General features: G+C 32.6%; 1 protein-coding gene across 2 annotated transcripts; it reads left to right on the top strand.

The window, feature by feature from the left end:
• Positions 1-42: 42 nt before the first annotated feature.
• On the top strand, positions 43-18,167 carry LOC115455639 (septin-1). 2 transcript variants are annotated; one of them, XM_037436642.1, is made up of 12 exons: positions 43-222; positions 7,434-7,588; positions 8,930-9,122; positions 10,628-10,758; positions 11,198-11,325; positions 11,953-12,070; positions 13,171-13,257; positions 13,597-13,757; positions 14,000-14,101; positions 14,336-14,429; positions 14,931-15,041; positions 16,221-18,167. In XM_037436642.1, exons 2-11 carry the CDS (start codon positions 7,562-7,564, stop codon positions 15,021-15,023), a joined length of 1,134 nt encoding a protein of 377 aa, XP_037292539.1. In that variant the 5' UTR covers positions 43-222; positions 7,434-7,561; the 3' UTR covers positions 15,024-15,041; positions 16,221-18,167. The 2 variants fall into 2 exon arrangements, with proteins under 2 accessions (XP_037292539.1, XP_037292540.1); XM_037436643.1 differs by having other exon boundaries at positions 149-226; positions 7,455-7,588.
• Positions 18,168-18,289: the final 122 nt, after the last annotated feature.

The following is an 18,289-nucleotide window of genomic DNA, read 5'->3' as shown; positions in this document are numbered from 1 at the left end:
TTATTTTTCAAAATAAATAAATAAATGTGATTGAGACAGTAATAATAGTAATTAAAATGAACAGTAATATATATTTTTAATGAAATGGACATTGTGCTCAAGAATTACATTTTTGATTTTGCTTCCCTTGCCTACTGTCTTGTCAATTCAACAACTGCGGGTTTCGTACGTTTTTGTGATTTTATCGTTCCGTTTCCTTTGCAAATGCAAAGACAAGTTTAGTTACCAGGGGTATGTCACTCTCAGACAGTCACTCTATTTGTTTTTGGTCTAACCTCAAATTAATTTTGTTGTAAGATACTTTCAGTTAGATGACACTGGAAATAAGTTTTCAAAACACTAATCATGCCTTTTATCCCTATTTATAAAATAATTATGTACGTAATTAAATTAGATAAGTAAAAACATAAAAACAAATGTCAGAGGCTATTTTCATTAATTAAAAAATATGCATTAATGAAAATTCCGAACGAAATACGATAAAAAATTGACTGACACAATGACAGAGATTGTGGCAAGTCGTCTGACACAATTTCAAACGAGTTGCCACAATATCTGATGATTGTTATTAAATGGTAAAATATTAAAGTTCTCTTTTTGTTGTAATATGACAACTGAATCTTAATTTAATTTTTCCATTTTATTAATACAATTATAAACAAAACAACGCATACTTTTTAAATTTTATTCTAGTTTCCAATAAATTACATATCTATTTTCTCATAAGCATGTTAAAATATTTATTGCATTAAGTGGCAATATCGCCTTGTTTCCGTAATTTGAATTCCGGTTGAAAATTTTCAAATTTCCCATTGCAGTTTGTGTGCGATAAGTTCGATTACGATTTCCTAAATAATTAAAGAACTTTGCTTATTCAAACGGACCACCGCTGCCTTCTTACTAATTCACCCCCGGGCTTTTGTTATTTGTTTTGCACGCGATAAGGAACTGATAAAATATTTGGACAAAATGTCTCATGTTATCTTGGTTGTGCGATTGATGGTAAATGACATTTATATTTTTATAAAAATAATATCGATAGTACTCATTAAAATCGTACATAATATTTACTTAGTCACCGCGATGGCGAAATCTGCTCATTTAAATAGTCTTTTTTAAAATACGTGTGGGAATCTGCATACCTTAAAATTATGCGATATTCATTTTTGATTTTAAACTATGAAAAATCTGTTGGTAGACAAGATTGTCGTTATTACGTCATCTTGGTTTAATTTACTTATTTTAGTTTGACTATTGAATAAACAAATATCAGAGCTGTATCTCTAATGGACAAATTCCTTGCATTTGTATTGTGTTATGAATACATGGCATCATTTATTATTTATTATATTTTAATAAATTATTGTATTATTTTTCAGGACCATTACATTATGTCCCTAAAGCAACTAGTTATAGATGGAAATCCTGGCAGGACAAAAGGTTTCAAGTTTGAATTAAAGTTCTCGATAAAACTCTTAACAGAGGACAAGAATATACATAAAAAACTTGCGGTACACATATACATAAGCACTTTGAGAGCTGTTATAAATTATATATTGGTGCTTTATGTAGAATTACATTTCCCACTTTGAATCTAGGTAAGATGTTTTCCACATGTTGCGCCAAGAAATTTACAGGTTGAACTGATTCAGATACTTATATATTATATATCTCCTTAAAAGTGCTTAGACTAGATGTTGTACCCTTAAATATATCACACTGACGGCATACGATATATCACACTGATATATCAAATGCATAATGAATTCGCTGTAAATTCGCGGCGGGCGTGCAGCGAACAAGCCGTGGGTGCGTAGCGTTCACGCAGCGGGCTCACAGTTGGCTACGCATTTTGGACAGTTAGTAATAGAGTGAATTCAGATGAGGAAACATTTCTATTAGCTTTGTTAATTGGAAAAAGTAACTAAAAAGGGATATTGCCGTGGTTACATGACACCGTATTAAAAAGTATGTAAGTTGGGACTAAAAGTACAGGCGACAGCACAACAGCAGCCTGAGTGCTTACTAATATAATTTTATTTAATTTTTTATAATGTGTGTATAATATATGTGTGCTAAGCGAATTTGGCACACGGACAAAGTTGCAATAATATAAGATAGGCTGGGTGCTTTTTTATCCCCTGGATAGTATTTTAATTCTGAATCTGAATATAAAATAGACAGTGCTATGCATCGATACTGTTATTTAGGCATTTTTCTAGCGGGAAGGGCTTTTAACGTGCGTGACACTACGAGAAAATCTTCTCTAAAGATCTCGGCTTTCACTTTTCTGTCCGTTCATGTCTCTCATATCGAATTATGTTACAGAACATTATACACCGGATATTCATTTCATGAAAACATGGATTTAATGGCCGAAAAAGCACATATCTCACCGGTAATGCTATATACATATATTACTTAAAGTTGTGAAAATGTTTACTTAAACTTTTTAAAATTTAGGATGTTAATTTTGACAAATCACACTAATGATTAGGCTAAGGTATAATCGTTATTGAACGTATTCGATTATCGATTACCATTTTTATAAAACTTGATATCGATAGTTGCATAATTATTTGGTATGTTCAGATGATATAAATATTTTTTTTATTGAATTATCTATTATTGGTAAGCCATTTCCATTTATGTTTTTTTTAAACCCTACACCACTTGCAGTTATCATTGTGTTAACTATTTAAATCGTGAAAACATTAGATATATTAATTATAGATTTTTTTTACCAATAAATGTGAAATTACAAACAACTCGAATATTTGCAAAAAATAATATAATTAAATCTAAATGCAAATTTTTATATTATCGATTTATTTTATTTCAATGGCGATTTGCGATAGTCCGTGATTGTTCATTATGATAATGAGTGGTACTTCAAAATAAAATATGATATTACCTGTAGTAAATTTTACCGAAAAAAAACGAAACTTCATGTGAAGGAGCTGTCAAAATTACCATCCTATATTTGATAACGTATAGTTACTAATTAGAATTGGGTAGGACATGACATGAAAAGAGTTTGTAAGAGTAACCTCATTTTAACATTGAGCCGGTACAATATCCTACTTCAAATTAGGCGAGGCGTACTGAGGCGAGGCGCTTTAATGTGCGCCTTACAGTATTTTGTAATGATAACACTCAAAATACTTTCCTCTGACTCGCGACTCGAAACGCAGTACCATAATGTTCATTGTAAAATAACGTCCTATTGTAATTGTCTACCTCTCTGTCCTCGTCCTATAGTTAACCACGGAGAATGAGTAACGCGACTGCCGCGACATAAAGTTTAAAGTAGTACAATATATAATTTTGAGCCACTCTTCCTTTTTGACGTTATGTACGGGACAAATGTACCGCTTCTTATATGTCCTACTCAACAAGTTACTTTTCCTTGCTCGAACAGTAATATTCATTAATGTTTTATTTTTCAGATATTACTAAAGCATTTTCGGACCATATCTACTGCCTTACAAGTAGGTCCCGAAGACACGCGGTATACAATACTCAAATTGGTTTATTCCAAAAAAATAAAACATTTACGAAAGCGAAGGGAAGACGATTTTCACCAGAGGAAAAAAATTGTCATTGTCTTTATTAAAAAACGTCCTAAATGTTACAAACTTTTATGCAAGTATTTTACTCTACCATCATCAAGAACTGTAAAACGAGTACTAAGCCAAATTAATATAATCGCAGGAATAAATCCTATAATTTTCCACTGTTGGAAATAAAGGAAAAAGATTGTTTTTGCTCTGGTCTTTTGTCTGTGTCATATGATCCATACAAAGATACAAGAGTTTGCTTCACATTAAAAATGCTCTTTTTCTAACTACGCTTTGGTTTTTATAATAAAAGGCATAAAAAAAATTTTAATCAGCCAATAGCATATTATTTCACAAATGGACTTAATAAGATAGAGCTAAAAATATTAATACGAACTGTCTTGGAAGATGCCATTGATGCTGGGCTTAACGTAATCAACACAACATGCGACCAGGCACCCGTTAATGTCGGTCCCATAACAGAGTTGGTTAAAGAAAGATGTAACTAAAGCTGTATATTTACGGAAAGGAAAAGACTGGTAACATGACATAATACGCGTTAAAGGACAAATAACAACCCCGTTTATGAGCTGTTGCGGCTGAACATTTAACGGCAAGAGCAGAATTCCAGCAGAATGTCGTCAGTTAGTAGATTTCACACTTTTACTTAACAATTTATTTAATTCATGGAACGGGTGTAGCGATTTTTATTTATTGTAAACTATTATTTATTAGTTTATTATTATTTATACAGATATTTTTTTATCTTTCACGTTCATATTTAAATGGTAAAAGGTTCTGCCCTTGATGTCCCATCTTAAAAATAGAATATGTATCTACAAAAATGATTAGCAGTCTCATAAGATTTTTACTGATATATCCTTCATGGACAACACCTTCAGCGTAAAATTAACATTTCAAAATGTTAACGTGCCTTAAACAAAAATACCATTTCTTAATTTTTCTACTCTGAGTACGATTATGTATTTTTCATATTTTTGAATACTTAATTTCAAAGAAACAAAAAATAAAAATCCGAGAAATTCTTGATGACGTCACACATACAGTTGAATAAAGTTGTTCCTTGGTCCACCTTTTCTTTTTATTAAAAAAACTAAGACATCGTCATTTATCAATGTCAAAAGATAATATTATTATGCCGGCGCCACAGATAACAAAAATATTTGAACTCATGTGTGGCACGGGAATTTTCGTATTTGTGCAAAGTTTGTTTAAATGTTTACGTATTATCTTGTCATTCGGTATCGATTTTACGACCACACATCAAGCGTTCAAAGTTATCGAGTTGCTTGAATGAGAACTGATTATATATGGAAACCTAAAAGTAAAAGCCATAAAAATTTTAATTTGGTCAGTGTCTGTAATAGAATACAAATACGCAAATACCCGTGCCAAACATGAGTTCAAACAAGTGTTCTAATATTTGTCTGTGTGTGGCACCGGCAAAGACGTTTTATAGCATCATGACTGTACATATAATTACAAATTGGCTCGATGAAGGAATACATACTTATCTGCTTTTAGTTATACAGGTGTCAAATTAACGAAGGACCAGCTATACCAGGTTGATAGAGGATTAATTTATATATATATATACAGATATTTTTTTATCTTTCACGTTCGTATTTAAATGGTAAAAGGTGCTGCCCTTGCTGTCCCATCTTAAAAATAGAATATGTATCTACAAAAATGATTAGCAGTCTCATAAGATTGATTTCTTGTGACTACAGTGTTTACGATCCCTTACTAAAAGATCCTTTAAAATTACCATAAGGGCAAACGACTTTGATTTGAGTTTAAAATAGATAAATTATCAAGTCCAAGTGTGATTCTTTTTACTGATGTATCCTTCATGGACAACAGCTTCAGCGTAAAATTAACATTTCAAAATGTTAACGTGCCTTAAACAAAAATACCATTTCTTAATTTTTCTACTCTGAGTACGATTATGTATTTTTATATATATATATATATATATATATATATATATATATATATATATATATATATATATATATATATATATATATATATATATATATATATATATATATATATATATATATATATATATATATAACCCTTCTGTGTCGCCTAATAATATTGCATCGTTCAGAAAATATTCAATCGTTCCTGCGTCGACCTGCTTGCTTTAGTTGATGTTTTGTTAATGTAACCGGTACGTACATTTCTGCAGCAATTCGCATTACTTCCTTTATATTTTATGTAACAATTATCATTTTGTATACGACTTATTTATGATTTCGTTATTTGATCATAATGCTCATTTTGTGTTTATTGTATGTTGTAATTTAACCACCACGTAACCCATAATTAATAGTTAAGTGATGGCAATTTAAAGATAATATCATGTACACAAGTGCGAAATTATTTTGCTTTTATCGCGTAAATTGTTCGAATCTCTCCTTTTTTAGTACATACTCTATTTAGATCATATACCCACTGTTATGGTATATATCTAATATGTATTGGCAATTTGTATCGCATTCGCATTTCGCTGTTGATTACTACCTGGTTTCATAGACCTGTTTTAAATCAGTTCTTATTATAATTATTTAATCTTTCTTATTTAACAAATTGTTAAATTAATCTGTTTGATATCTACATAAAATATTTTTTATATTATTATCATAAGTAAAACAACCTTCGCATGACGAAGAAAGTATATTTTAATGAATGCTAATCTTTATAGTTCCTTTTTCTATGGATAGGTATAATGATCATTGTAAACTTGATGTTAATTTCTTTTCCAGTGAACATTTTCAATTTTTAAAAGTAGCGTGACTTATTTGTGAAATAATTTTGTTTGGCTTAGAATAAGTTTGTTCTTGTTAATATTAGTTTCACTTGTTTGTGTAGAAAGATAATGCTAGAATCCGAATTTCCTTTTTGATGAAGACAAAGATAAATAATATGGCTATCTTGTATGTTTCAGAGTTAATTGCTGTTCTAGATTTGTAAATTTTTATGTATTTCTATATTGAATCGTATATTATTAGGCAATTTTTATAAAAATAATAAATTCTCTTTTATTTGAACATTGATACTTGATATTTATTTGATGATACATTAAAATGATTATCGAAATACAAAAGAATTCATATATTTTTTATAAAGTTAAATCAATTGTTATAAAAATATAGAGTGACAATTGAGAATGTTTTAGCATATTATAAATATCAATGTTAATTATTATTCGTCACAGTATGTATTTTTAGACATAAAATAATTTTAAGTATATTTTATTATTTAGTATTTCGGAATTTTACAGTGTATTACAGTTTATTTTAAAGTAGTATCGTTTACTTTTCCATTGAATATAATTAATAACTAAGATCAAATTATCAGCGCTTACATAGCTTAATAGAGGTGTAATACTTTGTAAATCTAATATTGAATGTGAATATCATTAGTACTTACTATAAGCATTTTGTACACAAAATGTTATAGCAAAAATTTAAAATAAAAATAATATTTTCAATATGATGTTTGTCTGATTAACGATCTTATTCTTAGATCTTATTACTATCGAATTATTATGTATTGATAATGATAGAAGTACACTGTAAATAAGATGTCAGAAATATTATACTACGACGGCATAGCAAATGCAGATCTGCTTCTAAGTATTTTAATACTTGGATTGCCGTCTTCTGCACTTTTAAAACCGTTTGCAAAATAATAAAACACAATAAACCTGAATCGTGAAACGCAACGAAAATCGCGAACGCCCTCTACCTCACAAGTATGAAGCAGCCGTAATGTCGATTGGCACAAAAACCCAACGAGTAGGCTCTCTATTTCCATATATATTATAATTCTCTTTGTTAGTTACGCATGATCGCTTCATGAATAAAAACTACATATCTGTAATATTTGTTGTTTTCTAATCATTCATGATTTCTATTGTACAAGTTGTGCCTGTTTATAAGTGAAGTAGAAATCGACAAGCTCTCAAGATGTCCAGTGAAACGGCAAACAAAAATGTAAGTACTGTGTTCTCTTACCTACTTTTATTGTAAAGTAGGGCTGGGCTGTTCCTGATGTGACCGGCTCGGGGATAATTACTAAGCTTGAGAGGTGGAACTTACTGAGAATAAGTATACGTAATACTTTTTAATGTTCTATGCGAATCTGTGGAAATGCAACAAAGGAAAGTGATAAAAAATTTCCGAATCTTTACTACGAATCGTAAAGGATATTGTGTGCATTTAAAATGTACACACTGAGGGAAGCGTTTTATTTTTGTGAGCACTCCTGCTATGAGTCACTGTTATCAGTAACGACGACAAAGCATAGCGCTCACGCCAAGAATAAATCACCGCCTAATTAGCTACCACTGATAAAGGATCCAAACATCAAATACTATAAGCAGTAAATTGGGTTTTAACAAATTTTACATTTACAACATGAATTATTATAATACATGTATTCTTTAGAAATAAAAAAAAGTATTAAAAAGATAACACTTTTTTTTACTGAGGAATCATAAAATATACAGCCATACATGGCTATATTACTAATTAAAATGTTAATTATCTTATTACTCTTGAACTGCTTATGAATTTAAGCATTACAGTGACAGTAATATGAATATCCCATTTCCTGAATGAGTCAATACATACATTCCTGTCATGCCTTACAGTTGATATCAAAATAAAATTATTGTAAATGAGAGCATCAGTTCAACCTCATTGCACTGTTTACTGTAATGCAAGTTGAATAATAATTTTTGTGTCAAGTGTGACTTTCATACTTAAACATTCAGCCTACTTTGGTTTGCCACTTTTGGACATTTTAACTATTGTTCACTATATTTGTCAGCTTGGTATGGTGCTTTGACAGTAAATAGTGCTCATTTCCTGTATATTACCCAGGATTTTATTTAAAAATATACATAACAAAATTTTATCTCAAGTTTCATCTTTTTAACTTGAAATCACAATGAATGTATTAAAAATAAAAAATATGGTATGTTCCGTTTATTTGTATTTTTTTTCATTTTTTTTAAAACTTCAGACAGCCATAATTATTTAAAAATGTCTTTAGTCTAAAAAAGAATGTATTATAATTTATCCTTACTTGATGATATTTTTAAAGAATTTATAATTTTGGGTGGTCCCAATAATAAACATAAACAAACATCATAAACCCATGTATTATTTTTCTCATTTAAATACAATCTACATTCATGCAGATCTGCTTAGTATTTCATTTTTATATTCTTTATCAATAATTATAGAAACAGGAAAATTGTACTAGAAATATGGTTCCTCATTAACATAACCCTTCCTTCTCCACCAATTAACAAAAACCATTTGTTGCAGTTCTCGAACCTGGAAACTCCAGGATATGTTGGTTTCGCCAACTTGCCCAACCAGGTGCATCGGAAGTCGGTGAAAAAGGGCTTTGAGTTCACCTTGATGGTGGTCGGCGAAAGTGGACTGGGCAAGTCTACGCTTGTCAACTCTCTGTTCTTGACCGACTTGTACCCTGAGAGAGTCATACCTGATGCTATTGGTATGTGTTTTAATAAATAATTGATATAAAATGTTTATTAATGATGCAGAATAGGATAATTTCTGATGGACAATGGATAAAACTTTTTTTGCAAGTGACAAATTTCTTTCCATGTTTCAAGTCAATGCTGTGCTAGAATAAAAAAACATATTAAAAGCACTTATAATATGGTTAGAGAAAAAATACTCTGATAACTAGTAAATAATAAATTAACATTTGTTTAGATTGAAACATACATATGAGTCTTTTACAGCAATGCACATCTTTGAAATTGCAATATGAACATGGAGATTAATTGTTTTTATATAACATTATTATTGATATTTATGTTGATTCTCCTTTTTTCCTAACTGCCATTTTCAATAAACAATCCCAATCGCTTTATTCGATCTCAAAAATTGACCAATCAGATGTTTTTTTGACATGCATACAAATGACTCATATTGATTGGTTCATTCTTGGGGTCGAATTAAGGATTGAAATTATTTATTGAAAACAGCTGTAAGTCATATATTTTGTAACTGCCCTAGATTAAAAGCTTGTTCTACTGCAGATTTTTAGTCTTATTCTTTAGTTTTTAGTCTTAAACCTCAAATACTATCTTCACTTTGAAAAAAAAAAAAATTTGGAACGTTTGGGAAATGTAATAAACATTTATGTATTTAATTCAAATAATTTGAATTTGTGCTGTTTGTTTTTCAAAATATATTAAAAATAAATTGTATTTCGAATGATAATCTAAGGCCAAAGAGTTGAATCACGTACCACCAGACAACTTGCTTGTATCTGAACAGTAAAAAAATATCGAAGTGAATATTCTTATAATAATATCAGCCCTGTATTATAACTGTCCTACTGCTGGGCACGTGCCTTATATTATGGTTGAACTCAATTATACAATGACCGTGCCATCAAAACGGGACGCCGCGGGAGGTCGCGACGGCAGAGGTCAAGGTCACACGACGGTACTGTGACCCTAGCCTTCTAATTAACGAGACGAAGTCATAGCAATGACTAACAGTTCATAAACGGAAAAATCCTATAGTATCCTACAGGATGTTAGAAAAAGTAGGTATCAAAGAATTTAAAAAGTTTGTATTCTGAGCTCTTAATAACTCGGGTGTTTGTATGTATTAAGAGTTATAAATAATTTTCAAATCAACATTTCGTTCGTAATAATCAATGCAGCGCAATAATAATAGCGATTATAAAAAATACTCAATTAGATCTACGAATAAAAGGCATTCGTAAAACGGACAAAAAGCCGTAGATGGGACCAACTGCAAAAATAAAAAATATATATATAATTGTAAACTGTAGGTAGATTAAGTAACTTTGACTTTTTATGACCAACACCTTACTGCGCCCCGTGACCACAAAGGCTGCAGTCTTCGAAACATCGGGAGAAAATTATAACATAAAAACCGCTATAGAATCCGTATACCAGTTTCATTATGATATTCGTACAAAAAACTTAGGAAAGCATATCCGTATATTATTTTCAGAGAAAACGAACCAAACTGTTAAGTTAGACGCTTCGACGGTGGAGATCGAGGAGCGCGGCGTGAAGCTGCGGCTGACGGTCGTCGACACGCCCGGCTACGGCGACGCGATAGATAACACGGATTGTTTCAGAGTGAGTACACACACGATTACTCACGATAAATCGCTACGATTTCCATATTCAAATCGCAAAATATATGAATAGAAATTTGTTTGATTTGTCCAGTTTCTTTCCTAATGTTTGTTACTTATATATTATTTCAGGTTTTTCATTGATTTTAATATAAAATTAATGTTTTATACATATAAATAATATTCTTTATTGGCATTATCTTAAGGTTCAATTTGTCATTACTAGAGCACTCCTTTTAATAGCAATACCTGTGTCAGGAGGCCGCATTTCCAAAACAGCAATTAAATATGTCATTAACAATATTTATAAACAATAACTTCACGACTCCATTTTAGTTTGGAAATTTACCAAAACACGCCAGTATACATTAATAAAATACTACACAAATCACAATGATTAATAACATTATTTACAAAGCTGATAACATATTTGTTCATAGTCGATAATACAATACATCGACGAGCAATTCGAGCGTTTCCTGCGAGACGAAAGTGGATTGAACAGGCGTAACATCGTCGACAACCGCATACATTGCTGCTTCTACTTCATATCGCCCTTCGGACATGGGTAATAACTCCTAACTTGGATACTGTAACTGTTTAATAACTTGGTTTTTTAACATATGTGGCGATATAACATATATCGGGATATTTGGTTATGTCTTAAATAGTGTAACGGGTGGTAGGTTTCTCATAATATGTGAGTCCGTCTGGGTATCACCATAATGTCTATGTCTGCCGCCAAGCAGCAGTGTGTAGTCGCTGTTGTGTTCCGGTTTGAAGAACATTGTAGCCAGCACTGGACATAAGAAGACTTAATACCTCATGTCTCAGGATGGCGAGCCCAGTGGAATACCGAACAATACTTTGTAATTCAAGGTGTTGTTGGATGGTGTTTTTGCTCTTTATGGGTACCGTTTACCGTCAGGCGAACGGCAAGCTCGTCTCGTCATTTAAAGCAAATAAAAAAATCAACTGAATTACTTTAACACGATAGATTTCTGAAAAGCAGATGGTTGTAATAAAGTTGCCAATTTATATGTAACTATAAGAAAAAATGAAAAGCGCAGATTGAACAATCATTTATTTTTTTAAACATCTGAAATATATTTCTGCAATTCCCTAAGTTTACTAACGAAATAATTACTTTAAAAACTTTAACAATTTCATTTATTAATGTTTTTGTACGTGTTAGGCTGAAACCACTGGACATAGAGTTCATGAAGCAGCTTCACAACAAAGTGAACATCGTGCCGGTCATAGCGAAGGCCGACTGTCTCACCAAGAAGGAGGTGCAGCGACTCAAGTCAAGGGTGAGTTACATCATCATCAGGTACAGGATATCCATGAACATGGGCCTTCCCCAAAGATTTCCTCATCATCAGGTGCAGGATGTCAAGCTGAACATGGTTTTTCCCTAAATATTTGTAGATCGACCTATTGAAAGCGGCCCGCAACCAGCGACCTCTTGCTACTTTTATGAGGTCATCTGTACACCTCGTGGGTGGACGTCGGTCGCTGCGCTTGCCAGTTCTTTGTCTCAACTCCAGAACCATTTTGCCCCTTCGGTGATCAGATCTGCGAGCTCGCAGCTATGTGCCCTGCCCACTGCCATTTCAGCTTGCTAATCCGATGGGCTATGTCGGTGCTTAATGTGCTGCGAATAAAAAAATCTGTCACTTTTAATGTACCTTCTACATATCAAGTGCAACACACATACCCCCTTATTCATAGACTTTTTTATCTAAGGACGGAGATAACAAGTCATAGACACAGGGCCGTTGTGATTGGCTAATATTGTGATACAACAATATTAGCCAATCACAACGGCCCTATGTCTACGCACTGCGAAGGCTGCCATGCTGTCAGCACTGAGAGACAGACTTGTTATCACAACAATGCTCCGTCCACGTCTATGAATACGGGCGATATTGTTTTGTGAAGTTACGAACACACACATTAATAAATCTCAAATTACAAAATATATTTTCATATGATTACTTAAGCCATAATTTTGTTCCAATACTATACAATAGAATACGTTAACGTATTTAAAACCAGTTTTATTATAACTAATTGGGGAAACTTTTTCACACAAATAAGTTTACGAAATTATCCTGTTCACACAAGTCTTGTAAACTTCTGAATGTATTTTAATAACACCACGTGTTGAACTTTAACCAGTCTTTATAATTAAGTTTACGATCTCTAATGATTCCTTGATGTTTGCTTATGTTAGTTATCGAAATTAAATTACTTTTCGGATTTCCTCTACGTATTTAGTTTTCTTTCTTTACTCTTCGTACGATGTTTTAGCACCCAGAGGTAACAACTTAAACAAAAAAAAATAATAAAATCTGAAAACATGTTTCGTTGTGATGTGCGTTAGTTATTTATGTAGTTTATTTGCTAGGTAATGGAGGAAATCGAGAGGGAAGGCATCAAAATATACCCCCTGCCGGACTGCGACAGCGACGAGGATGAAGATTATAAAGAACAGGTTAGTGATATAAATACATCCATATTCTTTTTATTTCTCATGGTTCTCTTTAGCATGATTTTTCTTGGATATGATAACTTGTCTACGCAAGCTGACTCTCGCATACAAAAATTGTAATAAAGACATAGAAGTAGTTTTATTTTTGTCTTTGGGGTTAAGAGTGGTATTTACTAGAACAGGTGGGAGGATAAGGTATTTTCCGATACTAGCTGACAACTGCTCTCAGTTTGATAACTTAATACACCCAATGATAATACGCAATTATTTCTACGCTGGCTTCTAGCTCCGACTTAATCTAGCTACGTGCATATTACAACCTCGTCGTCGTACGTTGTGCAGGTGCGCCAGCTGAAGGCGGCGGTGCCGTTCGCGGTGTGCGGCGCGGGGCAGCAGCTCGAGGTGCGCGGGCGCCGCGTGCGCGGCCGGCTCTACCCCTGGGGCGTGGTGGAGGTCGAGAACCCCGACCACTGCGACTTCATCAAGCTGCGGACTATGCTCATGTATGCATACTATTGTTGCTCGTTGATTAAAAATATATTGACAAATAGAAGTTAGTTCTTTAAAAAAAAATTGTCTAATCACACAAATCCCTCTGTTATTATGGAAATATATTGTCAACTTTAAGAAAAAAATATTAATAACAATTTAAAATGTAAAAAAAAGTCTAATTTTATAAAACACTTCAACACACAAAGCGTTAAATAACATTTTCGCAACACTCTGTAACACCGTTCCGTTCCAGCACGCACATGCAAGACCTGCAGGAGGTGACGCAAGAGGTGCACTACGAGAACTACCGCTCCGAGCGACTCGCGCGCAGCGGACAGGTGCCGAAACGACACACGTGAGATATTCGTTTATTATGTACAGGGTGTTTAAAAAAATATTTTTTGATAATTTCATTTGCTGAAAAATAAAAATGATTTTTTAGAAATATTTTTAACACGTAAATTTTTTTTTGTATGAATCTGTCTTTATAAAGACAATATCTGAAATAATTTAATAAGGAAAAAAAACAATTGAATACGATTAATAAACGGTATAAAATGGTGTAATATTTAATTATTAATTACAACAGGTCTAACGAGAGTGGTCTAAGTGAAGCCGACTCTAACGGGCTCTCAAATGGCACGGAAGACGCCACGGAACGAGAACGCGCGCTACGTGAAAAGGTACGGAGTTAGATTTATAAAGACACCTCGATGCTGTCATGTTAACTCATAAAACTAGAACTTCCAATCAGAGTTAAATTTTTTAGCCATTTCCAAGGAATTGCATTTCTATAAACTATCTGTGAAAATTTCGATCCACAGTTTTTTTTGAATCCATCTATGGGAGGACGGATTAAGTTTTCCGGTTAATTTTTATATGGGAATGATAGATAATGTACTTTTGAAGACAATAAGGCACAGTAATATTGATATACAAAATGAACCACATACATATTTATGTGTATGTAGTAATCAATGTCGTGTGTTCGTCCAAAAAATCAATTCTTTTTCTTTTGAAATATTTAGAATGTAGAAATATAAATATATAACATCGATTTAATCGATGAACTATTGGTACTATGGAATGTTCGTCTAAATGTATTGAAATGTTGCAAATGTAAATATATGAATATTTAGCATCGATTTAATCGTTGAACTATCGATACTGTGGAATGTTCGCAGGAGGCCGAACTGCGACGCATGCAAGAGATGCTGGAACAGATGCAGCGTCAGATGCAGCTGCAGGCGGCCGGCGGCGCCACCACCACCGCATAGTGCACGAGTCCCGCACAGGTACGTCTTCATTTTAATATCATTAAAACAAACAAAACATGGTCACTTGCGTCATTGAACGTGTATAGTAAATTATTTTAACGTTATAGTCAATGAGTTTATTATAATTATTGGCATACCGCGGTCTTTTAAAACAGAATAAAATATTTTGAATGATACTGCGTCAAAAAGTGAAAGAAAATGTCAAAATTAGTACATCGGTTAAAGCCTCCTTACTTTGCCAATTTATAAAATATATATAGCCTATAGCACTCCAGGAACAAAGGGCTATCCAACACAAAAAGATTTTTTCAGTTCAAACCGGTAGTTCCTGAGATTAGCCATTACTGCTCCGCTCCTATTGGTCATAGCGTGATGATATATAGCTTATAGCGGTCCACAAATATAGGGCTATCCCACACAAAACGAATTTTTCAGTTGAAACCGGTAGTTCCTGAGATTAGCCATTACTGCTCCGCTCCTATTGGTCATAGCGTTATGATATATAACTATGAGCACTCCACAAACAAAGGACTATTCAACACAAAAAGAATTTTTCAGTTTGGACCGGTAGTTCCTGAGATTAGCCATTACTGCTCCGCTCCTATTGAATATAGCGTGATAATATATAGCCTATAGCTCTCCACGAACAAAGGGCTATCCAACACAAAAAGATTTTTTCAGTTCAAACCGGTAGTTCCTGAGATTAGCCATTACTGCTCCGCTCCTATTGGTCATAGCGTGATGATATATAGCCTATAGCACTCCACGAATAAAGGGCTATCCAACGCAAAAAGAATTTTTCAGTTTGGACCGGTAGTTCCTGAGATTAGCCATTACTGCCCCGCTCCTATTGGGTATAGCGTGATGATATATAGCCTATAGCACTCCACGAACAAAGGGCTATCCAACGCAAAAAGAATTTTTCAGTTTGAACCGGTAGTTCCTGAGATTAGCCATTACTGCCCCGCTCCTATTGGGTATAGCGTGATGATATATAGCCTATAGCACTCCACGAACAAAGGGCTATCCAACGCAAAAAGAATTTTTCAGTTTGGACCGGTAGTTCCTGAGATTAGCGCGTTCAAACAAACAAACAAACAAACAAACAAACAAACAAACAAACAAACTCTTCAGCTTTATATAATAGTATAGATTATGTATTTATTATGTTTGTATAGTTTTTCACATTGTTTGTAGTTGGACATGAGTTGCGACTTCCATCTTCCCGACGCCTACGACGTGGTGAACACAATACTTCGCGCCATACCCTACTGTGTTACTTCAAATTGACTGTACTCTACGTACGCCGTGCAAACAACGAAATACTTGCGGTTTCCGTAACAAAAAACAGCTGGTTGCCTATAGGATTATATTATGATCCATTATTAAATGCTCACCCTGTATATTACATACATAGCCATTATAAATAACAATGTTAAAATAGCACTAAACATGTCTCGAAATTAAATACAAGCTATTTTGTGGTGTGGTAATCCATAATATACACAAGATAATTTGAAGAGTTTGATTAATTATTTGACTGGATGAGTAACAACAAAAGAATTTGTTTTCTCGTTTTTAAAAGTTTTACACACCCTGTACTTTAAAAAAAATGCCTATACAGATGTTATCGTACACCGCGAAGTATTTCCATCTAAGTATTAAGTTTATACTCAATTATCTATTATTTTCTAAGGATTTAGTTTATAGAAATATATTCAGATGTAACTCTCTATAGTTTTAGATGATGCAATATTATGTGCACAGAATGACCGGCCTAAACCCTCCAAATGATTCCATTTGTCTGCTGAACATAAGCTTATAGTCCAAAGTGGTCTAACACCATATATACACTTGTACCCATAACATGAAAACATAGCTTATTAAATCTTATAAAATAGTAAAAACTTGTTGAGTATACATGGTGTTATACTTCTTTGGTATTTAAAATATTCTATGAAACTTTAACTAGAAAATATTAGTATAAAATAAAATCTGACGTACGTAATATTAAGTGTTTCCAACTTACGAAGTAAAATAACGAAAACGATAGGTTGTTAAACGAGGCCTGATTTATTGATCTGATGTGCATTTATACATTTTCTTGTGCCATTCTCTTTATGAGATCGGATTGTATATACAAGTATTTCTTTTTTATATTTTTTGTGCAATTTAGATTTAGTCTGGGTGTTCGTCATATTCTGTGTTTGACAGGAAGAAGGGAAGAGAAATGTATGTGGTGTCGGAATGTACCTCTTTACTCTCCTACGCACACAAGGAACGGCCACAATAGCAAACTCTTCTTGTCTTTATCTTGAACTGAACTATGTTGCAAAGGTGCCTATTTATTTTTCTTATATGGCAATACCGTTAAAAAATATTCATACACGTTTATAAATGGAATTACCTTCCCTCGTAACAAAGAGCGAGCCAGCCGGAATTTAGTCCAAAAAATACGTTATATAATGTTCGAAATCCGATCTCTACACAATATCGTGTTTGGCACAAATTAAACTTTAATTTCTAATGTGTTTACTTTAGTATTGTTCCTGCTGTGTATAGTATTATCAAATATATAGATATTATAGAATTGACGTAAAATAATGAGGTCATAGACTAATAGAGGTAGGTGACTGTGTCCATATTTTCAACTTGGTTCAATAGTATTCGATATTTATAAATTATGTATTTCTCTAAATAAATTGGAATGGAATTTAATTTTTTTAATTAATTTGTTTGATGGTATTATTTGCTTGGAATTGTATGTGATGTTTATGTAAAATTATTTGTATCGAATCGAAAGGCTGATATATGCTGAATGTGTTATGGTGTTAAATTCTAACTTTATTAGGTACTTAAAGATCTTATCATTGTATTAATAAGAATTCATTCCCGCATTGGTGCATTTATATTTTTTATTATATAAAATGTAAAACAAATAACGACATATTATATTGAATCGCTAGAATATTCGTAATCGTAGATGTTAAATTGGTGCCAAAGCCACGGTTTATTGAAGGATGATCAATTATTTAATGTAAGATCGGTATGGTTTATACGCATGACTTCAGACGCATTAGGTACCTAAAACTGTAATAGATTCTCTTATGTAATCATATTTTTATAAATAAATGTGGAAATGTATACGTGTGGTTTTATTTTAAACTGTTGTGAACTAAATATTATTGAAATAATAAATTAAAGACTTTGTTTTAAAACCTGTGAGTTTCAATCATTTATTCGACATACCATCGGTACTAGGTATA

This window comes from Manduca sexta, chromosome 9, assembly GCF_014839805.1.
Source record: "Manduca sexta isolate Smith_Timp_Sample1 chromosome 9, JHU_Msex_v1.0, whole genome shotgun sequence".
In the NCBI taxonomy this organism is placed as follows: domain Eukaryota; kingdom Metazoa; phylum Arthropoda; class Insecta; order Lepidoptera; family Sphingidae; genus Manduca; species Manduca sexta.
This window is presented reverse-complemented; position numbering and strand designations above follow the sequence as displayed.